Source organism: Phocoena phocoena, chromosome 1 (genome assembly GCF_963924675.1).
Source record: "Phocoena phocoena chromosome 1, mPhoPho1.1, whole genome shotgun sequence".
In the NCBI taxonomy this organism is placed as follows: domain Eukaryota; kingdom Metazoa; phylum Chordata; class Mammalia; order Artiodactyla; family Phocoenidae; genus Phocoena; species Phocoena phocoena.
Window position 1 is genome coordinate 185,350,914 of NC_089219.1, and position 27,617 is coordinate 185,378,530.

The 27,617-nt window shown below is 60.3% G+C and overlaps 2 protein-coding genes across 2 annotated transcripts in view; both read right to left on the bottom strand.

Moving 5' to 3' along the window:
- CACNA1S (calcium voltage-gated channel subunit alpha1 S) overlaps positions 1-24,562 on the bottom strand; it is a 60,697-nt gene extending 36,135 nt beyond the window's left edge. The window contains exons 1-9 of the mRNA XM_065886695.1: positions 24,411-24,562; positions 22,787-22,892; positions 10,527-10,666; positions 8,384-8,526; positions 8,094-8,246; positions 5,428-5,633; positions 4,055-4,158; positions 2,267-2,412; positions 1,753-1,834 (exon numbers count right to left, since the gene is read on the bottom strand). Coding sequence (XP_065742767.1) covers positions 1,753-1,834; positions 2,267-2,412; positions 4,055-4,158; positions 5,428-5,633; positions 8,094-8,246; positions 8,384-8,526; positions 10,527-10,666; positions 22,787-22,892; positions 24,411-24,562 — 1,232 coding nt within the window. The remainder of the gene's footprint in view (positions 1-1,752; positions 1,835-2,266; positions 2,413-4,054; positions 4,159-5,427; positions 5,634-8,093; positions 8,247-8,383; positions 8,527-10,526; positions 10,667-22,786; positions 22,893-24,410) is intronic.
- A 1,459-nt stretch (positions 24,563-26,021) lies between these two features.
- Positions 26,022-26,564, bottom strand: ASCL5 (achaete-scute family bHLH transcription factor 5). Its single transcript, XM_065872019.1, has one exon. The coding sequence runs from the start codon at positions 26,562-26,564 to the stop codon at positions 26,022-26,024; it is 543 nt and encodes a 180-aa protein (XP_065728091.1).
- Between the last annotated feature and the right edge of the window lie 1,053 nt (positions 26,565-27,617).

The window sequence follows — 27,617 nt, forward strand, 5'->3', positions numbered from 1 at the left end:
GGGGGGCGGGGCCAAGGCTGAGCTACTCCAGCTCCTCCCCAAGGCCGCCACACTTAAGTCTCACCACCCACTCCCTCCTCCAGCCACATGAGAGGGCCAAGGACCCGAACTGCAAAGGCAGATGGCAAATCTTGCCTCTTACAGCAAATGTCTTCACCTTTCAAAGGAGAATAGGGATGATGCCGACCTCGGACGGAATGAGAGACAAGGTCCGGCACAGAGTAGGGCTCCATGCGTTTCCAACTTAATTAAAGCAACCCTGGCATGCCCCGTTTTGCCCGTCATAAAGGCAATTCTTTAACAAATCGGTCACATCTGGTGTAGGGGAGGGCGCGCAGAAAGGCACCTCCACTGTCAGATCGACCTCTGTGCAGCATTTACCAAGGTTAGAACCTGTGCTCCCTTTGACCCAGCGAGCCTGTTTCTAGGGATCTGCCTGGCAGAAACGTTCACCCTTATGCACAACGGTTCCCTGTGGCACTGTGTGTATTGCCCCAAACTGGACAGCTTACGTAAACAGACTACAACATATGCGCGCTGTGGAACATTTTACATTCAAAGATACGTCAAAAGACAGTGTGTGAGCTATCACACCTTGCGGAGATGTGGAGGGACCCGAAATGCACGTCACTAAGTAAGAAGAGCTGATCTGAGAAGACCACACGCTGTGTGAGTCCAATTAAACGACATCCTGAGAAAGGCAACACTGGAGACAGGAAGATCAGTGGTTGTTGCCAGGGGTGGGAGGTGGGGTGTGAACAGGCAGAAACAGAGCATTTTTAGGGCAGCGAAAATACTCTATATGATACTATAACGGTGGGTACGTGTAATTATACGTTTGCCCAAACCCACAGAGCGTCCAGCACCAAGAGTGCGCCCCAACATAAACTATGCACTTGGACAATGCAAGTTCATCAGTTGTAACAAACGGACCATCTGCTGGGGATGTCGATGGGCGTTGGGCGTGGCTGGGGGAGGGGCAGGCGGGGAATCTCAGCATCTTTGGCTCGATTTTGCTGTGAATCTGAAACTGCTCCGAAAAAAGAAAGTCTTAGAAAAAAAAAAAAAAGAAGGTTTGTGTCTGTATAAAGCTGCCCTCAATAGAAAATTCTAAATTTAAAATGTCAGTTACCAGTTTATGTGTGGATCGTATTCATTTATCCAACGAGCCCTCCCGCGTGCTGGGCACCGTGTTTGGTTCTGAGGTGACAGTGGTTAATATGAGAAACCTCATCGTGTGAAAAGTGAAAACAAAACCAAAAAAACCTGGTGTGTGTGTGTGCGTGCGCGTGTGCGTGTAAGAGAAATGAAAGCGTGCAAGAGGCTTCAGAGGGATACAAATCTAACTGTTACCATGGTTACCTCTTTGAAGGGCAGAGAAGGCCATCTTTTCTTTGGTGTATTTCTCTATTGTTGGATCTTTCAAAATCACAGTCACGTATGAATTTGGAAAAGGAAGCAGCCAAACAGAACACACGGCCCTCTCCAGCTTCCTGCCTCCAGCCCCGCACCCGCGACACTCATGGTGGTCACAGGCTAACTCCCCGTCTGGAGCAGAGGTTTCCGGGACTAATTATCCCACCGGCTCCCAGTTTCTTCCTTACGTGGTGAGTAAATAGGTCATCTGCCCAGTGCCCTCCAACTGCGCTAAGGGAAAGAGACCCAAAAGCCACCTAGGGAGGTGACCGGGGTCTAACTACATGTCTCAGGGAGCTGCGGGCTGGGAGGACCCGCAGCTGGGCAGATACTCACATGAACTGGATGACTTTGTTCAAGCCTGCGATTTCATACAGGCTCTCTGTGTCAGAGCCACCTTCATCCAAAGCCAGCTTCCCTGGGGACAGAGAGGTCCAGTTGGCCAGGCTTCCGGGCCCCCCTGGGATGGACACACCTGGAAAGGGCCCGCTGACTGGGGACACCTGTGACAGCGACCCTGGGTGGGCCTGGACCCCTCCCTCTGCGCTTTCCTGAGCCCTAGAGAGCCCGCATCGGAGGGGAGGGCGGGTCCCCAAGGGGCGGTGCAGCACTTTGGGACCTTGTTCTCCGGGAGGGCCCAGGGCACACCAGGCCGCCTCCACCGCAAGGTGTCAGGCTAGGCCTCTAGGGGCCGGGTTTTCTTATCTGCAAAGTGGTGATGCCGTTCCTGCCCGATGGGCCCCCTGGGGCTGCAGCGGGGTGGGGGGGGTCGGGTGTGGAGGTGCCCCTGTGGGAGCTGACCGCGAGGGCAGCTCTGGGGGGGTTGCCGACCTCGGCCCGTGGCTCCAACCTTCTCTCAAGTCGTCCACATCCATGACCTCGCCCTGCGTGATCCAGCTCAAGTAGCCCCGGAGGTCCTCATCCAGCTGCTGCTTCTCCCGCAGCTTCTGGAAGGTTCCCCTGGACTTGGCCTTCTCCCGCTCCTTGGTGAATTCCCTGCAGTGGGGCGGGGAAGGGGGAGGAAGAACGCAGCTTCCTGGGGCAAGGGAGCCCGTTCTGTGGCTGGACGTGCCCCCCTGCCCCCGGCCCAGTGTTGCCTGGGGTCCGGGGCCCTTTAGGGAGGCTGAGGGGCGGCCCTCTCCCCCTCACCAGCCCCGCCCCGTTCCTTCTTTTCCTCCCATCTCATTTCTCCCGCCTTGTCTTGGGTGACCTTGGACATAGGGGTTAATGACACGGCCGTGCGTGGCCCTGACAGAATTGCCATGGACCCTCCGATTTTCCGTGCTGCCCCGACCCGTTAGGCTGCCCGAGGAATTCAGCCCTGCTTACAGACTTAAGGCCCTGGGGGACATGCTCCTGGCCTGGAAGAAACCAGACAGCACAATGGAAGGGAAGGACCCGAGGGTCAGCGAGGGCTCAGAGCAGCAGGGGGAGCCCTGGGCCCCCACGCAGGGTGAGGAGGGGAATCCAGCCCGGTCCGCCCTCACTGGGCTCCGAGGGGCGGGCGGGGGGCAGCAGGGTCGGCTCTCACCGCCTGCACCCTCAGCGCTGCCCAGGGCAGGGTCCAGGAGGGGCTCTTGACCATTTTGAGCCCTGGCCCCTTTGGGGGTCCCACGAACCTGTGGGTCGCTCCTCAGAACAGCGCTGTAAAATGCTCCAAATGAAACCATGGCTCGACAAAGGAACCGAGGAGTTAAAGCATAGTTGTTGGACTATAAAGTGGTGATGAAGTAACACATATGCTTCTTTATTGAATCATTAACCAGCAAGACCAGGCGCGGTCTAACTGTCATAATTTTGAAGTAGTGATATTTGCAACACCTGTGATATGACAAGGGATTGCTGTTGGGACAAGTCATGGGCAGAGCTGGTACCACGTCACGGAAGGAAGCTCTGCCTTTCAGTTAGACTCAAAGAAATAAAGGCAAGTTCTTCCTACCCTAGTCCATGGACCCCCTGAATTCTATGTCCAGGGTGCCTGGAGGGAAGCTCTTGCGGTGGGCACAACGGGGCCGATGGCCACTTCCAGGCTGCCCACCGTAGCTGGGTGGAGCCGTCACAGAGAAATAATGACCATGAGTACTTAGCACTTCTGATGTGCTGGCCTCCATTCTAAGTACTTTACAGGTATTAACTCATTTAATCCTCCCCACAGTGCCTGTGAAACAGGCACTGAAATTATTCCTATGTGGCAGATGTGGCTCATGAGGCACAGAGAGGTTAGGTAATTAGTCAAAGGTCACACAGCCACCAAACAGCAGTGCAAGGGTTTAAACTTGGGCCTCTTGCTCCAGAGTCTGTGTGCTTAGCCCGAAGGCCATGCTCAGTGCCGAGCTTCAGCCCAAGCACCTCCACGGACAGGAGGCTGGGGTCTCAGGGCTTCACGTGGACAGAAGGAAGCGAGGATGGGATAAGGCTTGAGGAGAAGGGAGAAAGGTGAAGACTGGAGGGGCTCCTGCCTGCATCTGTTCTCTTCCTGGCTAACAGGAAGCATGCTACTGGCTAAAGGGGAGCCAGGGATGAGCGGGGGTTCTAAGCCACATCTCCCTGCCCACTGCCTCCCCTCCTTCCCCTCCCCCTCCTTTCCCCGCCCCTCCTTCTTCCTCCCCTCTCTCCCAGCTGTCTTTGAGCCCCTTACCCGCTCAGGACGCCCAGCACCAAGTTGAGGATGAAGAAGGAGCCCAGCAGGATCAGGGTGACAAAGTAGATCCAGGGCCACTCGTTCCCAATGGCATCGTTGACCTGGTCCAGACGCAGGTGTGAGCCCCATCCCCGACGTGAGGGCTTAGGCCCCCTTGTCAAGCTGGCCCACGCACTGCATCCGACGGTGGGGGCAAGGAAAGAGGCCATATGGGTCCAGAGAGGAAACCTCTTCTAGCCTGAGGACCTGGGACTGGGCCTTGCTGATGGCTACCGGCCGGTGAGACTGAGCCCTGCCTCCCTCCGGTCCCCGGGCTCCCTGCCTGACCCTGTCATGCCGGCCACCTCCAGTTGGCCTCTTTACAACCGAGATTCCTCACAGTGGAAGAAGCACTAAAAAGTCTTGGCCTGCGCTTGGCCGGCTTCCTCGGGAAGCACGCCTGTGACCCTGGATGAGGCTCTAGCATCTCTGAGCATCGTTCCGTCTGCCTCCTGAGCTGATCACGTGAGCTCGCTCCTCACAGGCTGGTCACGGGTGAAACAACACGCGTGACCGTCCTTTGAAACGTTTAATAATTGGCTCCCATAATCTGAGTTTACGAGAGCTACTCACACTAATCCTTTATATTTGCAAAGCATTTGATGGGTTTACAAACGTCCCCCATAGGTAGTGTCAACCCGCGGCCGAGCTCCGGGGTTGGAGCCGGATGGTTAGAGGTCAATTCTTGGCCGTGTCGCTCACTAGTCCAACAGCGGCCAAGTTACCGAACGTCCCTGAGCCTCGGTTTCCTTATCCGGAAAATGGGATCAATGCCTCCCACTGTTGGAGGATCAAAAAAGAAATGCAGCCTAACTCTTGTATCACCAAACAAGTAACGTTCTCCAGCAAGAGAACTTGTACGGCACTAGGTGCCCGCACTGCGGGAATTCAGTTAGTGCCCCCACTAACCATCGTGACTACCCTGAGATGGAGTTATAGCATTTTTATTTTATAGACGAGGAACCTGATATCCAATCATATTTTTATGGGAAAGCAATCTTGCCCAGCAGCAAGAAGAGAGACTCAAAGGGCCCTTCCTTCCTCAGGAACTCTGAGATTCCACGCCAACGGCACCAAGTCACTCACAGCCGGGCTTAGGGACAAGTTAGGACGTGAGACCAGAACCCGCCGAGCTCCGGGTTTCCGTCCCTCACCTGCTCTCGGGACTGCGGACACAGGTGGTACCTCGGCCTCCCCCAAGGGTGCTAGGACACACACCTGAGGCCCAGAAGGGCTCCCCGGGGAGGGACGAGGAGAAGCGGCAAGACCCCCACCCGCTCCCGGCGAGCCTGTGCTGGGGAGACAGCCGGCGGGCTCGGGCCCAGACCCACCCAGTAGAGGACGTCGGTCCAGCCCTCCATGGTGATGCACTGGTACACGGTGAGCATGGAGAAGCCGAAGCTGTCGAAGTGGGTGATGCCGTGGTTGGGGCCTGGCCAGCCGCCCCGGCACTCGCTGCCGTTCATGGTGCAGCGGCGCCCTGACCCCGTCCGGGCGCAGGGCGACGGCTTCTCGTTCTCCACCGTGGCCACGATGTCTGTGGGCGGGCGGGGGGGTAAGCACCGGCGCAGGGGCAGTAAGAGGGGCAGCAGGGTGCGGGTCTCAACGTCAGACTAAAGTCGGGGAGGCGGCCTTGCTGGGAGAGTGTGGTGCAGACCATGGGGGGCTGGGCAGGGGGCACGGATACGGATACGGATACGGATACATGGATACGGACAGGGACACAGGCGTCTGCAGGCAGGAGCTCGGGCCCAGGGCCTCACTGGAGGCGCGGCTTCTATGGACTACAACCGATGAAGCAGATGTGATGTATCGTTTGTACCCACAGAGCTTTGTAAAAGGAGGCAGCAGCCCGGCAGGGGCGGAGGTGTGGGCCGGGCCTCACGCTCCGGCTTGAGAGCTCTGTCTGAGATACAGAAGTGGGGATGTGCCCCGATGCTGGGATGCGCTGGACTGGGGGTGGGTCTGCTCCTAGCGGGGGATCCCCAGCAGGCCTTAGCATCCAGGGAGCCCCTGAATGGTGCTCTTGTTGTCTCTAAAGCCTGAAATTTGGGTGATGTCTCGGTCCCCTGTTCCCCTGGGTAGGTTTGGTCTCCTCTTGTGTTCAGAGGGGTCAGACCGTGAGAGATCGAGTGGCCTTCCTTAACCTTGTTACCAGGGGGCTCAATCCTCAGGAATGGGACGGGGGGCACAGATGGTCCTGAGCTTGGCTTGTGGTCCCCAGCCCCTCGCAGCTGGGTAGCCCCCATCCCAGAGGGGCTTGGGAGCGCTACTGGTCAGCACTGGGCAAGACCTCGTGTGAACACCAGGCGAGACCCTCGAATTTCGTTTGAAGGTTGTGCTAGAAAGCCCCCTCCTCTCTGCCCTGATAATGCCGATGAGAGACCAGAGATCGGCATGGGGACAGGAGGAGGCTGAGACGGAGCAGGTTAGGAACAAGCCCAGCGAAAACGCCGTGAGAGCTGTCGTTGGAGCTGGGCTGCCATCCCCTTAGGCGAGCGCAGGGAAGTGGGGAGGGTCCCCCAAGACTCTGCAGGTCTCCGCCACCGAGTTAGGGGCTCGTCCTAACAGAGGTCACCTCTGTCTTGTGCTGGGTCCTGTTCCTGCACCCCCAGTGTCAGCGGCACTCGGCCCGGGGAAGCTGAGGACCAGCAAACCACTGCTACCTGAGAGCGGGGACCCGGGAGTGCGGTCCATCCTCTCATCAAAATGCCCAGGGGCTTCCCAGGTGGCGCAGCGGTTGGGAGTCCGCCTGCCGATGCAGGGGATGCGGGTTCGTGCCCCGGTCCGGGAAGCTCCCACATGCGTGGAGCGGCTGGGCCCGTGAGCCATGGCCGCTGAGCCTGCGCGTCCGGAGCCTGTGCTCCGCAACGGGAGAGGCCACAACAGTGAGAGGCCCGCGTACCGCAAAAAAAAAAAAAAAAATGCCCAGATTCTATGTGCCCCCTCGTTTCTCATTCTTTGAACAGATGTAGGGGCGGAGTTTTCCAGATCCATGTCACATGTGATGTCGCAACAGACCGAATGCAGCGATGGGAGAACTCGGCCGACATCCGCTAAGCCAGGTCAGTAAAGAGGTCCAGAGAACATGTAAAACGGTACCACTCTTGTCGCCAAACATTTTTGGTTTGGTTTGGGAAAATAAAATTATTTTTCAGTAATTTTTTTCAACTTTGAAAAAGTATATTATTTATGTTAGTATGTAAGTGGTCTATTACTGTTCTTTTTAAAACGAGTTAATAAATTAATACTATGACATTTTTCTCGGTTTTCATTCCCAACACCGTACACATCAACAGACAAAATCTATATAAACAAAAACTCTTTGGGACCCTCAATAATTTTGAAGAGTGCAAAGGGGTCTTTTTTTTTTTTTTTTTAATTAAAAAATTTTTTTTTGGCCACACGTCACACAGGATCTTAGTTCCCTGACCTGGGATTGAACCCACGCCCTCGACAGTAAAAATGTGGGGTCTTAACCACTGGACCACCAGGGAAATCCCCCAAAGGGGTCCTGAGAGCAGGCAGTTTGAGAGATGCTGGTTTAGAAGGTGTAGCTCAAGTTCATCCAGGCCCCAAGGTAGCTCATCTCTGACCAGGGGCCGTTCGGCCGTTAGGTGCTTCCTGAGTCCCATTCAGACCCCACCCTGTGGGCCCTGGACTAAATGCTAAGACTCCAGCTACAAGGCAAGTACAGACAGAAATTCGGGCTGATCCTGAGCCTACGTGTCAATCCACAAGTGGCCAGAAAGCCCAAGGGCACCAGCCTTATGTGGGGCAGGGGTGCTCAGAGGAAGAACCTGACCGTTCACCCCCCTTGCCCCCTGACCCCAGCAGAGCTGTTTCCCGCCCAATCTCCCTTGTCCAGGAGAAACCCATCCCCAAGGTCAGTGGATGGGGGAAGCAACGACCTAGTCCTGGGGCTTCTCCACGGCTGGGTGAATCCCCCTCTCGAGACGTCCCCAGACCTTCCCGACACCCCGGCCCGGAAGCTCACCCGTCCCGATGAAGTAGCAGGTCTTGTGCATCTTGCCCTTGAAGAGCTCCAGCCCGATGATGGCGTAGATGATGGCCATGAAGAGTACAAGCAGGGCGATGTGGAACAGGGGCTGCATGGCCTTGAAGACGGAGTTGAGGACCACCTGCAGGCCTGGGGGGCGTGAGGGCAGGGGGAGAAGGACGACTTAGCCCCCCTCTTGGTCTCCTGGCCCTCCCTCGGAGCCTCCTCCGCACCAGGGTAGGAGGGGGCCCAGGACTGGGGCGAGGGGGAGGGGTTCTGCCACCCACTGGGCACCCCGGACACCAGCCGGAGCGGTCTGAGCACGCGGAAGGCCCTCAGAGCCTTGACGTCCAAGCCGGCGCCTTTGCTGCTCATCGGGGCTGTGTTGGTCTGGATGACGTTGACCTGCTCCAGAATCGCGGTGAAGACCCTGAGGAGGACGAGAGGGAAGGAAGGCGGCCCAGCGGTCAGCTAAGCCTCCGGCCCGGGGGTCAGGGACCCCGTGTCCCATCCATGCTCAAGGTACCGGTGGAAAGATGGGGGGCAGGCGGCAAGGTACAGTTCATCAGCCGCTAGCACCTCTGCTTTGGTGACGCCCATCTGGGGAATTTTAGAAAAAATCCTGAGGCCACGTTCAGGCTCAGTAAGAAGAGTGTCGGGTCCATTTGTGATGGCCGCTCTGGGTCCTGGAGGGGGCTGAGATACTGGCGCCACGGGCAGCTACGGTCAGGCCAGGGGCTGAGCACACCCTGTGGTGGGTGGAGGGTTCCAGCAGCCCACACTCGCGCTTGGAGGAAGGGGGAACGCGGAGGAGAGAGCCCGGAGCTGGTTCTCCGTCGAGCTCTCCTTCACTGCATTTCTGACAAAGCCCCTTTATGGTCCTTCCTGCTCTCAGTGTACTCAGATTGCCGTTATCCTTTGAGGTCCATCTCAAGTCCTTCTTTAGGAATCCTTCCGTTGACATCTGAACCCCCCAGGCTGCACCGCGTGTGAAACAACGGTGCGCTGTGTGGCCTTGTTCTGCACAGACTCGTGGCCTCCAGCCAGGCAGTCCGTCAAGGGCAGAAGCTGATTCACAGAATTCTCTTTGCCTTGTTGTACCTAAAGCAGCACTCGGCAATTAGTAGATTAGGAATATAATTTTTATTGAGTGGAAGGGCAGCCTAGTGGTTAAGGGCAGGCTCTGGAGCAAGAGTGCCTTGGTTTAAATCCTGGCACCGCCACTGGCTGGCTGTGTGACTTTGGGTGGGTTGCTTGACTTCTCTGCGCCTTACCTTCCTTAAATGGAGAAAATAAGAGGATTGTTGGGAGAATCAAATGAGATGGTACATGTAAAGCACATAGTAAGTGTACGATAAACGCTGCTGTTATAATTAGGTCGTGGCCACCAAATCTTACGTTACGGGCTCGAGCACGCTCCCCCCGACTCCAAATTCATACGTTGAAGCCCTAACTTTTGGGGCCTCAGAATGTGGCAGTATTTGGAGATAGGACCTTTAAAGTGGTGATTCAGTGAAAACGAGGCTGTTCAGGCGGGCCCTAATTCAATCTGACTGGTGTCCTTGGAAGAAGAGGGAACTTGGGCGCACACCAAGGGTGCGTGTGGATGGAGGAAAGACCACGTGGGGACACAGCGAGAAGGCGGCCGTCAGCAAGCCAAGGAGGGAGGCCTCAGGAGAATCCAGACCTGGCCACACCTTGATCTTGGACTTCCAGACTCCAGAACATACATTCTGGAGAAAATACATTTTTCTGGTCTCAGCCCCCAGTCTGTGGCATCTTGTTACGGCAGCCCAAGCAGGCTCCTACGGGTTATTAAACGTCTTTTCTCATGGACCCAAATAACAGGTGCTCAACACAGGTCCATGGAATAAATGAATAGATGATAATAAAGCATGAGAAGTTTATGAACGTCCAGAAACTGCTGGGCACTGGAGCCACTCACACGTTTCCAGTTTTGTGTGAAGAGAATAAGGAGGGAATTCCCTGGTGGTGCAGCGGTTAAGAATCCGCCTGCCAATGCAGGGCACACGGGTTCGAGCCCTGGTCCTGGAAGATCCCACATGCTGCGGAGCACCTAAGCCCATGTGCCACAACTACTGAGCCTGTGCTCTAGAGCCCGCGAGCCACAACTACTGAGCCCACATGCCACAACTACTGAAGCCTGTGCGCCTGGAGTCCGTGCTCCACAACAAAGAGCAGCCCCCGCTCGCCGCAACTAGAGAAAGCCCGCACGCAGCAACAGAGACCCAGCGCAGCCAAAAATAAATAAATTTATTTTTTAAAAAAAGAGAGAGAGAGAGAATAAGGAGACTGGCAGCGCCTGGCTGGGGAGGGTGTGAGCCGAGCCCACACCCCTGCACTGCTGCACCTGCCTCCGGGCCCTCGGGCAGCCCCCTGAGCTCAGCCGCACCCCCGGGCCTCACTCACCCCAGGAATACGATGATAAAGTCCAGCACGTTCCAGCCGCTGCGCAGGTAGGCGTCCTGGTGGAACAGGAAGCCGTAGGCAATGATCTTCATGGCGGCCTCAATGGAGAAGACGATGAGGAAGAAGTACTCCAGCTTCTCCTGCGGGGCGAGGCAGTCACACCGCGGCTCCCCTACCTCCGCACCCAGCTCCACCGCTCTGCGGCCGGTCCTCGGCATCCCGCACCGCCAGCTCCCTCCCTCCCTCCCTCCCTCCCCCACCCCCCGTGGGTGGTCCCTCCCCAGGGGGCCTCCGCTATGTTGTGTTCCTCCTCCCACTTTGTCTTCTTAGCTTATCCCTAGCTGGAAATGCCACATATACTTCCCTCTGGTTCATTTCCTATCTTACGCACTACAGTATAAACTTCATGAGGTGTGGGGGTTTTTGTTATTTTTTTTAATGGCTTCACTTCTCAGGCTTAGAACTGGACGAATGAATGAACGGTCAGGGCAGCCCCCAGAGTGAAGGCCCCCAGATGGCTCTTGTTTGGGCGGCTTTCTTCTCCCTCATTCCGACGACTCACGGTAGGAGGTGGGGGACAGTCCTCGGGCCTCCCGGCTGGTCAAGGTCTTACCTCTCATGTACTTTTCTGTAACCCCCGGCCCACCCCAGCTGCCCACACCCGCTGCGGCCTGCAGGCAGCCACTTAAAGGGCACAAGCACCGACACGCCGGGCGGGTGTCAGGGGTCACTGTGCCTGGACGAGGCCCCCTGCAGAAGGCCTTGCCCACTCCCCCAGGCCCTCCCCTGTAGGCCGGCTCTCTCAGCCTCCCATCCCGGCCCGGTTACCCTGCCCCATCCTCTGGGCCCAGGAGAGAGCTATTTCCGGAGAAGCAGGTCACTCTGTCAGAGCTCCAGGCTGACGCTGCTCTCCTTGCAGCCATCCCAGCCAGGCTGGTGGCTTCTGAGAGCTCTGCACACGCGTCCCCACCAGCGAGCCGCCCCCCCAAGCCCGCCCCGCCCCGGACCGGGCTGCAGCCCTGCAGGACCACAGGAGCACGTAGAGAGGACTGGACCACCGTCCTCTGGACCTCACAACCCAAGCCCGTGTCACCGTCAGTCATCCACACCCACCCCAGAAAGCCCACCACCACCGGGCCAGCGCACCACAGAGCCATCACCGTATTGGGCCCACCCCGCTAGTGACCTGGAAGAGAATTTACTTTAACTTCCGAGTGGGTAGATGTGGAAAGCAAGGGAAGAGGTCGCCAAAGGCTCGTTGCTATGGATCTGGTCCCAGAACCCTCCCAACTTGGTATTCAGAGCATTTTCCTGAAAGCAAGCTCTCCCTTTGTATGTCGAGGGGGAAACTGAGGCATATATGGGCTAAGCCTGCTTTCCTTAACCTGGACCCTAATCCCTTCCACCAATTTGTAATTCCAAAGCTTTCTCCTTCCTCCAGAAAACAGTAAGGTAGGGTTAGAATGCAAAGCAGCACCGATCCATTCAAGGGCCTGTGTAGGGCCACCGGTGGGAACTGGGGCAATCGCTCCACGGAGAGGCCCTGCCAAGGGCGTCCGGGCGGCCCCTGCCAGGGGGTGGGTGCAGCATGGCCACGGCAGGGCTGAGGGGGGCGGGGGTCCATTCCCCCGCAGGGCAGGCTGCCCGGGAGGCAGACACAGCATCAGGAGAGAGGCAGGAGGCGCAGAGTGAAGTGGAGTCAGTGTGTAAATGCCCAAGTGGCTGCCACCCAGGGGCAGGGCAGAAGTGGGCTTGAGGGGAGGGAAAACAGGGCCCAAAATAGCTGCTGTGCTCACAGGCCAGGCGGCCGGCCATGTACCCGGAGGGCCGCCTGCACCTGCCCCTGCCTGTCCGGCTGCCACCTGGCTCCCAGGGGGCTTGTCGAGGGCCCTGGGGTCCCGCAGGTTCCGCGGCCCGATAGCTCCCCCGGCCCGACCTGGAATTAGAGCACACTGCGTGGGAGCCCTGTGGGTGCACACCCCACGCCCCCGCCCTAGGAGAGGCAGGGGGACGTGTTCCTTCCTGTGTCACAGAAACTGTGCCACCAATGTCACCTTAGGTGGCCCCCGAGCCCCTCCGGCCTGGGCTCTTTCCCTGGCTGCCGCGGGCGGCGCTGGCTGTCTGTCCGAGATCCACGTCATCAGCCTTCCCAACCCCCCATCTCCCATCCCCACTTCCTTAGGCTCCCCCATCCAGCGGGCAGAGAGAAGCAGGGGGTTTGGGGCATAGCGGTTCTCTCGGCAGCTCTGTTTCCCTGGGCGAGTTCCTAAGCCTCTGTGAACCTCGGTTTCCTCGTCTGTAAAACAGAGGTGACGATTGCTGCCTGCCTGAATCAGCGGAGGACAGAAGACCATCGTGTGGGAGCGTCCACCTCGCCGGGCCCCTCCCGCCGCTCGGGGGGTGACAGCCTTTCCGCACCGCGTGCTCTGGTTCTCGCGGAGCTGTGGTCCGAGGTCTTGTCTGGGGGCGGCTCACGGGCCTGGGCTCCGTCCGGCCCACCTCTAACCCAACCAGACACTCCCTGCCCCAGAGCCTGCCCCTCCGAGGGGTCTCTGTCTTGGCCAATGGCACTGAGTTGCCCAGTGGGGACACTCGGGGTCTTTCCAGACCCCTCCCGTTGCTCTGCCCTGGGTACCTCTACCCACCCAGCCCAGGCTTTTCTGCACCCTAACATTTGCTGGATCCACCTGCACTCCACACCGGCCGGCCTGTCCCCCAAACTCGCACAGCCTGTGTCCCCACGCCTCCCCGCCTGCACGACCCCCTGACAGCCCCCGTGTGATGTCCAGGCCCCGGCTCTCCCGCCGCCCCGGTCCCGGCGCCCCTGCCCACAGCGGCCCCTGTGCCTGTGTCCCCAGGTCCGTCACCCAGCAGACCTGTCATCTGCCCAGATCCCTCTGAGCCCTCAGGGCGAGCTCCCCCTGTGTGGCCCGCAGTCCCCGTACCACTGTGCTGCTCTCCACCACCCTCCGCCAAACTGCAGCCCCCCGAGACCACGAGCGGGGGCCCCAATAGCGGGGGTACCCCTGGTTTCTCTGCCACAGGACGGAAGAGGTGACATTTCCCCCAACGGCGATGGGAGCTGGGCGGGGGCCAGGGGCAGCCGCGGGCAGCTTCCCTGAGTCTCTGTTGGTGGTGGCTAAGGCGGGGCTGGCGGCGGGACTCCCCCAGCCCACCAGGCAATGACGCTTACCCTGGGCACGGCTCCCCTCCCACCCCCAAAGACCTCTGGGGCTCAGGGCTTTCGCCCTTGCCATGCCCTCTGCCTGGAAGGTCCTTCCCAGACAGCCCCACGGCTGCTGTCTTCTTTCTTTAGGACCCCAACCCCAAAGTTGCCAGAGGCCCTCCGGATCCCTCCTCCCCTCCCTCAGCTGTCTTCTTCCCCTGCTTGGGTTCTTTGTCAGCAGCTGTCACTGCTTGCCGTGCTCTGTTTCTCTCCTTCCTTTGACTGTCCCCCCCCCGACCTGAATGTACAGTCTAGAGCCTTTGCTGTGTCACCAGCGTCTAGAACCACGCCGGCCACGTGGGTGTCTGATGTGTCAGTGTCCCTGGCGCTGACCCGCTGTCGTCACCCTGGGATGAGCGACATAGAGGCTCTGAGAAGCAGCATTTGGGAGCCATCAGAGCGACGTGCCACACCCTCCAAGCACGTGGGTGGGTCACAGACCAACGTGGGCTGTAAGTCCCACACGGCACAGGCTGTGACATGGTCCCGCGTGGGAGGACAGCTGGTCAGCCCACGGCTGGATGAGATTTAACAGCAACAAAGTGGTCTTTCCTCACAGATTGTCTGCAGAGCTCTGCTCTGGGGCACACAGTACTGCCTGGCGCACAGTAGGTGCTCCAGAAGTGTTTGTTGAATGAATACACAACGGAAAATTTAACCTCTGCCGCCACATACCTCGAAGGCAGGTGTGGCCTCACGATCTCTATTCCCGAGAAGGGATGCTAGACCCCAGGCTCTGGCTCCAGAGCAGGGAAGACGTGCCTGCCCCGGGCCCCCCGGCCCCCCGACCTCGAGGGAGGACCAAAAACCTGTCTGTCTCTGAGGCGAGGGCTCCGATACCAGCTCCCTAGAAGGAAGGACCTTAACTACCAAACGTCCCTCCACAGACAGGCCTCTCACTGGGGCCACGCTTGGCCGGAGGTGGGCCTGGAACGTGACCCTGACCCACAGGCCTTGCGCCTGCTTCTGGGGGCGCTGGAGCCAGACCCTCCCAAAGTCCTGGGCTGGAAACAGCAGGGCTCAGGCTGCATCCGCCCCGCTCACTGCCTCTATTTTCGGGCTGAGTCCTCTCTCTCCAAGGGTCAGTCACCCTGGCCCGACTGCTCACCCGCCCTGGCAGGCCCCGGGCTCTGTGGGGAGGGCGTGGCAGTGGGCTGGGCTCCCTCCAGGGGGCCTGCTCGGCCTCAGTCTCCCTGTCTGACTGCAGAGGGGCCGCACTCCTGCCCTGGGCACTCGGGCTTGCCCGACAGCTGGCCTGGACCCCAGCCTCCCAGCCCCCCGCAGCCCCTTGGAGGGCTCTGGGATCTGCAGGGTCCACAGAAAGACCCTAACAGGCTGGTCGGGGCAGGGCTGTAGAGAAGCAACAGGCAGCTGTGGTCACAGGTCCTGGGAAGGCGGCCGGCCCATCCCAGGGCTGAGGCTCCTTCCTTAGGGTCAAGGCACTGTGACCTGTTAGGGCGCAAATCTTACTGGGGGGCGAGGGGAGTGGCATTCCACTCTATTTGTTAACTCTTTAAGGCGCGTCTGCTTCAATGAGCCAAAGTGGGTTTGTTTGAGGGTCGGGGAGCTGGTGCCTGTAGGGGGCTGGCCCGTGGTGGTCCCCAGAGCCAGCGCTCGGAGCAGGCTGGCGGGCACTGCTGCCATGAGATGCTTTTACAAGTCAGGGACTGTTTCCCTCCTGGAGTCATCCCCTGTCTCGCCCCTTAAGCAGATGCTGGGCCCTGTGCCTCAGGAGAGGTTTGGAGGCAGGTCCCAGATGGTAGTTTCCTGAGGCCCGACCCTGGTGTGGGAGGCATGGTGGAGGCGTCTCCCCAGCAAAACAGAGACTCACCCCAGCGTTTGGAGGTTCAAGGGTAGATCGACCTTGGGCCTGCTTCCTCATAGCACCCTGAAGATGCGGCTGGGTCTGGGAGGGGGGCCCTGAGGACCCCTGAGAAAGCAGGGTACGGGCTTGCCAAGGCCTCCTGCTTCCTGAACGTGGAGACGGCTGACGGTGGCCTGGGGAACCACATGGCCAGAACAACATGGCCTCTGCCCGGCTGGGCGAAGCCCTACAGCCCCTGCTTCTTGGTGCTGCCTGAGCCCTGGGGCTGGGACAGCAGGATGACCAGAGAACAGCCCTGACTGAAGTTCTCTCCATCCCAGAGGGATGCGCGCTTAGGACCCAAACAAAGTTGGTTTCTAGGAATAAAGATGGCACTTCTTGGGCACCCCAGTGGTGGGTTGAGCTTCACCCCTGCTCTGCTGTTTTTCCTACATGCAGCTGAGGGAGGTGGGGCTTGGAGGGGAGTGGGGCTCCAGCCCACCTGCCCGACTCGGCCAACAGCGTCTCGGGGAAGCCGGCCTGGCGTCCTGTGACTGCACCGCCCACAGGTGTCCCGGGCCCTGGCATCTGTCTGCATGGCCACCTGAGCCTCCAGGTCTGGAGAATGACCTGTTGGAGTGAGGGAAGTGGCTGTATTTACCCCAGTGAACTCTCACCCAAAAGGATGCGGTCTGAGTGGGCTTCTCCACCACCCTGTCTTCCCGCATGGAGACCAGCTCCCACGGGTCTGGGAGGGTCAGGCGTGTGGGGCAGTCCAGAAAAGGGAGCCAGCGGAGCTGAGGGTCACAGAGGAGGAGCCCCTTCGCCTGGGGCGGGGTGGTGATGGCGGAGGAGGGAAAGCGGGGAGCCCACCTGGGAGAGGGTGGGAGATGGTACTGTCTTGCGAAATCGTGGTGACAACAGCTCTGGGTCATTAAGCTTGTGTGCCAGGCCCTGTTCTAGCCACACACACAGCTCATCCTCACAGGGACCCTGAAGGGGGGCATTCTTACCCCCATTTAACAGATGAGGAAACTGAACCACAGAGAGGTTAAGTAATTTCTCCAGGATCGCTTCTGAGTGGCAGGGCCATAATGTGACTCCAGGGTCCGTGGCCTCAACCACGCCGTGCTGGGAGGGGGAGAAAGGGCACCCAGGGACCCCTGGAGGGGCTCATCGGAGCCTGTCCCTCGCCCCCCAGGCCTGGGCTCGGAGGGGCTTGGCTGTGGGCTAGGAGTACTGTGAGGGCAGAGAGGGGACAGAAGGGCCACCTACTCCACCATCCCCATGTGCCTGCCAGACACTCGTCACCACGACAGTCCTGGGGGGACTCTGAGTCCCCTCGCTGGGAGAGGGCAGGCTCCGAGCGGGGCCTAAAAGCCAGGCTCTCCTGTCATTTTGCCAGAAGCTTGTCCGGTGGCCCCGGCTTGGACGCCTGTGCCCTGCAAGTCCAGGGTCTCTGACGGGCCAGGCCAGAACTGGGGTCCTTCCGAGGGGAGGTGGAGTGGGCTGTGGCCTCGGCAGGCACATTCCAGACCCTAAAAAAAGACAGCGCCCTGGATGCCAGAGGCTTAGACAGCAGCAACCGGAGCCCCAGGAATGTGCAGGGGCTGCGGTCTGAGGGCAGGCGGGCTTGGGAGGGAGGGAGGGAGGGAGGGAGGGAGGCCCCGGAGGAGAGACAGGCCCATCCAGTCCCGCCGGCCTCCCCGCGCCTGCAGCACCAAGGCTAGCTTGACCCGTGCTACCAAAAATCATTTAGAACTCGGAAATCAGGCACCGCGTCTGTGTTGGAACCTTTGCTAACAGGTCTGGCCAAGGAGTCTTTCGTTGTCTAGGGTGGGTTTCTCAGCCTCAGCACTCCCCGTATTGGGGGTGGACAGCTCTTTGTTGGCAGGCACGGGGCTGTCCTGTGAGTTTCAGGGGGGGAGGTGTAGCAGCATCCCCGGCCTCTGCCCTCTAGACGCTAGCTCAGGACACAGGCTCCTCCCCAAGTTCCGGGCACCGCCAAACGCCCCTCCCTGAAAACCACTGACCTGGGGGCTGTACCTTTGTTTGAGTCTCGGGATTCTGCCCAGGAGAAGCACAAATGATTTCTGCCTGATAGAAACCGTCATCCCATGGCCACACTTCCATTGCCCTGCAGCTCGCTCAGTGTGCCACCCGGCAGGCAATCCTAGCCTATCACTTTTTCTCCGATAGCATGGATTCCTGTTTCTCAAATTCTCTTTGAGCCAACTCTACCCTCCTCCTTGTTCCGTTACCCGTTGAATTAACCTCTGACATGCGTTCCTTCTATATTTTAATCAGTTTTTACTTTTAGCTTGTGGGCGAAGTGATAGATCATTTCTAGCCTGTCTCCAGAACTGGTAACTCTGGTCACGGCCCTTGTTTTTCCACGTGGGTCCCCTCAGGCTGGCCCAGGCTGGAATGGAGACCCTCCCAAAGGTTTCCTTTAATTAACTCAGTCAGGGGGTCCCCCAGGAGCAGGGCTCCTTCTGGCCTCAGGGAGCAGGTAGCCCTTCGAGGGGCAGAGCTGGACTTGCAGGGTCCTTGTCTGGGCTGGGGGCCAGCGCCCTGGGTGCTGGTCTCAGCCTTCACCTCCCTGCCCTTCGCTGGCCCTGGGGCAGCTCAGGGTCTATTCCATCCTCCTGCTTCCCTGACACACGGTGCCCCTTTGTGACCGGAGTCCCCAGCCTCCACTCGGCTGGCAGAACCCTGGGACAGCTGTGTTAGCCACTGGTCCTGCAGGCCTAAAGCAGCCTGCTCTCTGGGGCAAGTAGGGGTGGGTCTGGATCTCAGCATCTGTCCTGACCTGGACGGGCAGCACCTCCACAGTCGGGAGAAAGTGGGGTCTCACGCAGGGAGGGGCCAGGACCTGCTGTCCTGGCACCCGGCCCCCGCAGGCCACTCCCCAGGGAAGCAGAGACCACTCTCCCCCTGTGTCCCCTTCTGATGTCCAGGGAGCCACGCCCAATGCCCCACCGAGGGTACAGGTCTGCCCGCGGAGTCCACTGGGCATGCGCTGTTCCTTAGTTTATACATCTGAGGAATATAATAAATAGTGCTGCCTCGTGAGGCCGTGGTGGGCATTCAGGGGGGTAATGCACTGAGAGCCGTCAGAGCAGCGCCTGGCGTGGGGCAGGTGCCCGACAGCCAAGTTTGAAGATGATGATGGCGATGATGACGATGGTGATGATTGGCTAGAGGATGGGGCCGGGGGCGGGGTCGGGAAAGCCGTTCAGATGACTTGGATGTCGGAAGGAGAGGAGAAGGGTTAAAGAGATTGGGGACAGGTGGTGGGGGGGGTGAAGAAGAATTTTTTGTCTGAAATAATCCTTTGGTCATAGCTGCTAGGGATTATACCCTTTGACTCTGGAACAACCTGGGGTCTCTGTGACCAGGGGCTTTGTGGCTGGGGAGCCCACGCTGAGGCACTGTGACCCCCGCATGATAAAGGTTCCTTGTGTCGTTAGACAATGTGGCATAAGTTATAAGGGCTTGACTCACCCAGAACCTTCTCTGAACTTTACGATGTTATCCCCATTTTACAAGTGAGGGAACTGAGGGCACAGAGAAGTTAGGTAACTTGCCCAAGATCACACAGCTCCAGCTCCAGAGCCCATTGTCTGAACCACCATCAGCTTCTCCAGCCAGGCTGATGCAGCTTTCAGCCTCAGTGAGAGCTGGGGCAGGGGGCGGGGGGAGAAGGAGGAGAAAGCTCCCGGAGGGGCCCCCTGCCTCCCAGGGGAGATTGTTCCCAGGACAGGTGTCGAGGCTTCCCTCCCATGAGCGAGGGTGCCAGCTGCCTCGAGTCTGCACACCAGGCCCCTGTGGGAAGACTTTCTTGCCCCCTGACCTTTCCCCCTTCACCCCAGCTAGTCTGCAGTCACCCAAAGTGAGGGAGCTTCTGTCGCCCAGTGCTCAGACCTGCAAGTCTCCGTGCTGGGTGGACGCAGGCCTCTGCACCTGTACCGTCTGGGGTTGACCTCGCCGTCCCCCTCCCCCAGTCCAGCCTGCTCCTCCCCCAGGAACGCCTGTCTCGGAAAGCGACACCACCATCTGCTCCGTCACCCCCTCTGAAACCCGAGTGTCACCCTCGCCTTCTTCCTCCCCTCCCCCACGCTCTGTCCCCATGTCCATCAGGCACCGAGTCCACAGATCCCCCGTCCTAAATCTCCCACTTCTCCGTCTTCACCGTCACCTGGGCCTCAGTTCCACTGGACACCACTTTCCCTGCTTCCGCTCCCCCCACCCCGTTCTACCTGATGGCCTGAGAGATGCTCCAAATCCCAGCCCATCTCTCTGCCTCGTGCCCCCAGCCCTTTGCCCACATGGCCCCCTCACCCAGAGCCCTCCTCCTGCGGGGCTGCGACAGCCTCTCCTCCGTGCCCCACCCTCATCCGGGACCCGCTCCAGGACTGGCCGGCCCAGCGCAAGACGCAAGTGCACGGCGCTTGTTCACAACCTCTGCATTAAAGGTGCGGAAATGCCTTCCTTCCACGCTCCCTTTGTCAGCCTATCATGGTGGGGTTTATGGCCTATTTGGTGTTTTGTGGAGGGTGCAGACCCTCCCAGGCACCTACCTTCTACCCTCAATGACCCAGCGCACATGCCGCCCCCAGCCATGCCCTGGCCCTTCCCACGGGCCCAGTGCCTCCACCCAAGGTGGACAGGCCTCCCGCAAGGAGACACAGAGCATCGGGAGGGAGGTGGGCCGGAAGCCGGACCCTGCAGGGCCCTCTCTGAATGGGCCATGGTGCTGTCAGCCCAGGCTGGGGACAGCCACCTCCGTGGCTGTCCTGACACACCGAAGGGCACGTGTGCCAACACTGACGCTCCCAGGACCACGCCCAGGCTCTGCCAGGTGGCCTCCCAGGGGACTGAGCTGAGAGTCTGTCCTCAGAGACAGGGGAGGGGTGGGAAGTGACAGAGGCGGGACCACGAGTGAGCCATGGCCCTGTGCCCCGTCCCCGTTGAACTTCACCTACAAAACATGGACTCAAGGATGAAATTATCAGATGTTTTGATGCCACGACCCCAGAGCATCACCCCCTGAGCACAGGGCCCTCCCGAGTGCAGGTCACACCCCGTGAAGCCGGCCCTGCCTTCCAGGCTCAGGTCAGACATGCCGTCCCCTGGGGCCACCTTGACACCCCCGTCTCACTCAGGTTCTCCTCCAGGACAACGTCTAAGTGCACCAGATCTTGCATGTTTCCCATTTCATTTTAACTGCTTGTTTGGATAAATTAATCTCTGTCAAGATGGGAATTATGTCTGTTTGGTTCACAAGTAGGTCCCCTGTACGTGCCAGGGAAGTAACAGGCACACGACAAACATCTGTTAAATAAGTAAGAAAGTTAGTGCAGAGTGGGTCCTTGGGCCTCCCTTCTCCCAACCATGGTTCTGTTGGATGACTGGGGGGGGGGTCCCAGACCTTCCTCAGATTCCTACAAAGTGGCCAATAGGGCGACGAAGAGAGGAAGCCCCCATCTCCCTCCCTCCTGCTCTAACTGCCCTCCCTTCCCCCTTGCCGGCTTTTGTGGAGATCAGCATATAACTACAAGGAGAAGCGGGGAGGCCTCAGCTAGGAGCTGGCTGTGTGACCTTGAGTATCACCTGCCCTCTCTGGGCTTCACAACAAAGGGTCCCTCACCGATGAGCAACGACCCATCCAGCTCTGACCTTTGACGTGATGGTCGTTACTTTGGGAAGGTTTCCGGTCCGGTTCTGCCAGGGAACTCATCACCCTGTCTCTACGAACCCTAGAACTTACCCAAGACTCCATCACTCAGCCCACAGGCCAAAGGCGAGCACACAGCACCGTGTGAACTTTTTAGGGTAGCCGTTTAGTTTCAAGATGGCAGGCGACATACCCACTAAAGTCTGATTCTACACCTTCAAGGAGGGTGGAGTTTCTTTCCAAAATAGTCAACTTCTTAAGGAGTTGAAATGGAACCGAAGCCCCCTGATATGAAGTCCTAAAGGGTGGAGTGGATGCAGGGCCCCCCTGGATTCCAGAGCAGAGACAAGGGACCGGCCTCATGGGGCTCAGCCTCCAAGGAGCACCGTCCCCACCTGCCTCACCGCAGGGCCCGCCTGCTCCGGCTCCCACTCTCCGAGCTTTTCCGCTTATAGCCAAGCACACACTTAGAATCCCAGCTTCTCCCCCGCTCAAGATAGATTCCTATGGAAACCAGCGCAAAGCAGAGGCAGAAACAAATGCCATCCTTCCAGGCCCTGGACGCACGCGTGACAGTTCTCCTTCCGCCCACCCCGCAGAGTTAGTGCAGGAAAAGCGTGCCGAAAGGGCAGGTCCGTCGGCCTGTCCCCTCAGGGGCCTGGTAAATGCCCAACACCTCCAGGGGCTTCCCCAGGGACCCTTGTACCGTCACCACGTTGGTGGCACAGCTATCCATGCCGGGTCTGAAAGTCAGAGCCCCGCGTCTGAGACCCTGGGAGAAGACGCGTGCATGGGGGTGACCCCCTGAGCCTCAGTTTCCTTGTCTTGTAACGGGTCTAATAACGTTACTGACGTCATGGGGGCAGTTACAGGAAGTGAAAAAGACAATAATGTAAATTATTTAGCACAGAACCTGGCATCTGATAAGTTAATAGACACCAAGCATTTTATTGTGATCTAGCTCTTGGGTAGGTCCGTCTTTTACCCCCGCTAAGCCTCGGTTTTCTCATCCGTAAACAGAGTGAGCTGGGGAGGAGCCAGGACAGCCTGGTTCTGGAAAGTCCCTTCCAGCCGTGGCCTTTTCTGGCCTGTGGACTCGTTACTGGTGCCGGGGTGAGGGAGTGCGGCTCTAACCCATGTGCTCTCTCTCCGTCAGGCCACCCCGGAAAGGCAAGCTCCACGGCAGCGAGATCCTCCCGGGTTACAACCAGGGAAGGGAACTCAGCACTCAGCCCCCATCGTTGGCCTTACAGAGCCTCAGTTTCCACATCTGTCAAATGAGCCTCGTTTAGGGGCCACGGGGAGGAGGACATGGCTTACTGGCGTAAGGAGCTCAGCACAGCGCCCCTGGCACAGCGGGTACTTGCCCGGTACTGATATAATGGAACCCAGCCCGGCCAGGTTTCCCTGCAAAGCTCTGAGCCCCTCAGCCAGTCCTGCAGGTGGTGGGGACGTGGGGTCTGTATCCTTGGGGGCTGCAGCTCCAGTATCATCTACCAGCGCGCAGCCTGGGCAGCAGGCCGGCAGAAGGAAGGGAAGACCCCTCTTACCAGGCCGAGGTTCAGAGCGCTGCTGTCGTCCTCCGGCATGGGCAGGTACGCGGCCAGGGCCACACAGTTGGCAAAGATGGTGAGTAAGATGATGGTCTCGAAGGGTCTGGTGCAGGGTTAAGGAGAACCCTCGAGTGAGGCGTGGGATTCGCGGGATTAAGGGGAAGAGCGCACTGGGGGGTCTGTCTGGACTGACTACAAGGCCAGGCTGATGGGCCCACGTTGCCCTCCTGCAGGGCACAGACGGGGCCAGGCTCCTGTGGGGTACCCGCCTCCCTCTCCTCCAACAGGGGGCGTCCGCTGAGACGCTTTGGGACCACGAGGCTCTGGCTCCTGGCTGGGGGCTACTCAGCCTCAAGGCCCGGGGAGTCTTAAGCCCCCGTCTCAGTACCGATCCCCCCAACCCCCCAGCTCCACCGACCACGGCTCTCCCCGCTCCGCGGAGCCACGGCCAGACACGCCGTGGCATCCTCGCAGAATCAGCCAGGGAGGCTGGGGCTGCTGCGGACTGGACTAAGCACCCCCAGGAAGCGGGCCGGGAGGGATGAAACCTGGACTCTGCAGCCTGAGGAGGGGCCGTGCACCCACCCACACAGGACCTGCCAGCCGTTTTCCGGAGGGCACTCCCACCAGGCTCCCCGGATTTGCTGGTGAGTAGCACAGCCTCCGGGGAGGCTGACCGTTACAGGGCGGCTGTGGAGGGCACTGAGGGGGAGAAGCGGGGAGGCCCGAGCCCTTCGTGCGTGGTTGGGGGATGCCCTGTACAGATGGCTAGAGGGAGACCCCACGCCCTTCCCAGCCACCTTCCTCTGCGGTTTGAAGAGAGGCGGCCTCGGGGCAGAGGACTGGAGAGGGGACAGGATGCAGGCGAGAGACACGGGTGGGGAAGTCTGCCCCCGACCCCCAGACAGGAGGGCACGAGGCTCCTGGGTACCGCGTAGGGGCAGGGCCGATTCCTACCCAGACCTTCCAGCTCTGCCTGGGTTTTCCTTGTCCCTGCGGCTCCCTTACTCTCCTTTCTTCTAGGGAACAGCTGGTGGGAGCCTGGTCTTCCAAAAACCCTTCAGGAGTATTTCAAATATGCCGGAGCAGCTCACTCAGCACCCACTTGACAATGGCCTCCCCGCTCTGCATCTCCTTCCTCTCCGCCCCAAATAAGCTGGAAATTTTCATCATTCTTCCTCGCAGAGCTAATGCCAACGTAGAAGGGGGCTCATGTCCCTGTGCCCACGTGGTGCCTCCCACCCAGGCCTGCTGTCACAGCAGAGCTCGGTGCAGGCCCACCTCTCCTCCCCGCCCTGCCCGCTGTCGCCTCCCCCCACCCCAGTCCTGTCCCATAACCCAGGGAGGCTGAGAGGAGCCCTCGACGCTGGGGACTGGGGATTTGGGCACACCTTCCAGCACCTTCCAGAGACACTACAGAGGCACTCAGGCTGCCTCCAGGGCCTGGGCCTCAGCCCCGGGGGCCCCTGCTCCTCGGTTGAGGGCTTCCTTCGCAAAGGCTCCCTGCTCCATCGCCAGGACCCGGTCTCCGGCCCCCCAAGCCTGTGATCTGTGAGCCCCGCTCCTCACCTCCCCTGACACACACACACACCCCGTGCAGCCCCTTGGCCCTGAAAGATACCTCCATTCCACGATGCTGATGCAGGCCCTCCTCACAGGGTTCTGGAGAGTCAAGCAGAACAAGGCCCGCGGCGGCCTGGGCAGGACCTCGGGAACCGGCTTCTTGGGCTGCTTCTTCCTCAGGCCCTCATCCTGGGGCGAGGACGGCTCCATGGCTCCCGGAGCCTCAGCCTCTCCTGCTCTCCACCCGCTGCCCTCTCTTCCCCGAGTCCCCAGTGCCCCTGCCTTGGGGACTGGGAAGCTGAGCCCCTGGGCGAGCCTGCCCTGCTGAGCCAGCCGGGGCGGGCCGGGGATCGCTCTCCCTGCTCCCAGCGAGTAAAATTAGCCTCCACGGGCTCTCTGCTGCCCAGCCGAGCTCCCGCGGCCAGGCAGCTGTCATTCCTCCCCGGCCCAGCCAGTGACAGCCCAGTATGTCCCCAAGGAGGCTGGGGGCGGGGCTGGGGGCTCACACATGGGTCTGGGCTGGGGCAGAGGGAGACAGGATGGAAGGTTCAAGGCTGGGGCGGCGGAGAGCTCACGAAGTCTGAAGCTCAGGCTTCAGACTAGCCCCTTGGTGTCAACGTTCAACCCACCCCTCCCCGCAGGCCCAGGACACTGTCCAGAAAGGGTGCTGGGTGGTCCAGCTCAGTAGGAGTCCACAGCCCTCCCTCACATGTCTACCTGCAGCCGTCAGGCCAAGATCCTCCACCCTCACCCCATGCCTACGCCCCGTGGGGGGGGCTCCTGACTGTGCTCACCTTTCTCCCCGCCCCCCACCCCAGCCTGCCCCTAGCTGTGCAAGGGACGGTGTCTATCTCTGGGACTCTGTGCCCTCCCCACACTGCCCCTGGCATGTACTAAGCTCTCTGTAAATGTTAGTTGAATGCATGAGCTAACAGAACACCCCACACAAGGGCTTGAGTGGGAAGGAGACAGGGGCGCCAGGGAAGGGAAGGCGGACAACCACCCGGGAATCACAAAACCCAACGTCTTTATTTAGCCCCGTCGTGCAAACAGAGCGCCGGTACACCCATGCGGTCCCCATGCCCACAGAGTACAGTCCGAGGGGGGAACACGCAGTCCTCACCCACCCCAGGGGCGGGGGGATGGGGGGAAGGAAAAGGCCACACTGGGGCGTGGGGTGGGTAAGGCCCTCCATTACGGAAGCCGGAGGGCACCACCAACGCACGCACTCCGCCGCCTCCTGGGCTGAAAGCACGCTGAGTCTGGCCTGCGCCTCTCCCTCTGGGCTCCTCTGGGGGGCGGGGGTGGGGGAGGTGACAAGCAAGTCCTCGAAGCGGACGCTGGCGTCTGAGGCCATCTCGTGGAGAGCAGGGGCGTGGCGTGCGGACCAGAGCAGACTCGCCTCCTGGGCTGCGCCCGTGGCCACGGAGGGCGGAGCAGGACCTCCAAGACCGGGGCACCTCCGACCTTCCCTGCGCGGGGCTGAGGCTCAGTCGGAGCCCGACCCCGGGGTGGCCGGCATGGACGGGGCGCGCGCCCTCGCCGCCCCCCGACAGCCGCTCTGGCCTCTCTCATGCCCCCGCTGGCAGGGACGGGGCCGTGGTGGCGCTGGCGGAGGGAGGGTGCCGCGGACGCTTGAGCACCCCGAGCCCGGGCGGCCCCATCCCGGTCAGTGGCTGCAGTCCTCCGACTCGAAGAAGGGCGAGGAAGAGCAGCACGACGGCTCGGACGAGTCGGGCGCCAGGGGGGCGCGGCCGCGGGGCTCGCGGGGCCCAGGGCCGTCGGGGGCGGCGCGCAGCAGTTCCTGCAGGTGCTTGATGTAGCGGATGGCGGCGCGCAGGGTCTCCACCTTGCTGAGCCGCTTCTCGGCCAGGGCGCCAGGCAGGTGGCCGCGGAGGCGCGCGTAGCCCTCGTTGACGCAGCGGACGCGCTGGCGCTCGCGCTCGTTGCGCTTCTGGAGGAAGGCGGGCTCGAAGGGGTAGTGGCAGGCGCCCAGGGCGCCCGGGAAGGGCGCGCCGGGGAACGCGGCCGCGTAGGCGTCGCAGTAGGGCGGCCGGGCGGCGCCCGGGTACAGCAGGAAGGACACGGCGCCCAGAGGCTCGGCGCGGGCCGGGGTCGCCGGTCGGGGAGGGGGCCCGATGCCCAGCGGCAGGCAGCCGGGGGGCGCCGCGGGCCGGCGGGCCGCCAGCGCCCGGCAGAAGTCGTCGTTCATGGTGCCGCGCGGGGCCGGACCCGGAGCGTGCCCCGAATCGCCCCGACTCGGGGTCTGCGCGCCCTGCCCTGGGAGCGAGTCACATCGCCAGCCGCGGCTCCGGGCGGCCGGACTGGTCAGGGCTTCTTTTCGCTCTGGGAGCAGGCTCCGAGGTCCCCCTAAGGCGAGCCATCGCGGCGGACCATGAGGCCTCTGCAGAGGCTCCGCGGGCACGTCTCAGAGCAGCCGGCAGGGATGTGGGGTGGGCGCGGGCCTTCCCAGGGCGCAGCCCTGCGGCTCCAGCGGGCCCCGCGCCAGGGTCTTGGTCCTCGCGGCCCTCGGGGTCCCCGGGCTGTGCGCCGGGCAGAAGAGGGTCCCGGGTGCCGTCTCTAAAGAAGAGGGTGAACATATCAATTAGGAGAGGCCTTGTTGCATCGTGGGCTCCTTTGTGTCACCCCGCCCTCCAACGCGATGGTAAGCGTCACGAGGGGAGGCAGTGGGCTGCAGAAGACATACGCGCAGAGCAGGGTTCAAATCCTGGTTCACCCCTTGATGCTTGGGTGCCCTCTCTGAGCCAGTTTCCAGTATGGAGATAATTAAAACATCCCTCCCAGGAGACGAATACTGAATGAGGATCAAATGAGAAAAAAATATACCCAAAGACGCCTCCTCCAGGGCCTGCCTTATAAAAGGTGCCCCGCGATGTCATTTCCTTTGAGGAACACGTCTGGTCACTCGCTCCTGGCAGGGCCTCACATCTGGAGGCTCCGAGCCTGCTTACGGAGTTGGCAGTAGAAACCCCAGCGGCAGCCGTAAGGCAAGTAAGGGTGGGACTCTATTGAAGGCAATGCATCTTTGGTTCAGAGGAGCCCGCATGTGGTCGGGACTTTCAAAGCCCTCCCGTGTGGAGTGGCACCACCAGAGCTCTCTGTGCCCCAGTCCCCGGGGTGGGGGGGCTGGGATGTGCCCCCTCAGCCCTCCTGGGTTTGTCCTTTCTGCCGCTCAACACAGGTGCCTGTGATTTCAGCTCCGTGTGGGCAATGCTTGTTGCCTAACTGAGAGGGAGGGTGAGAC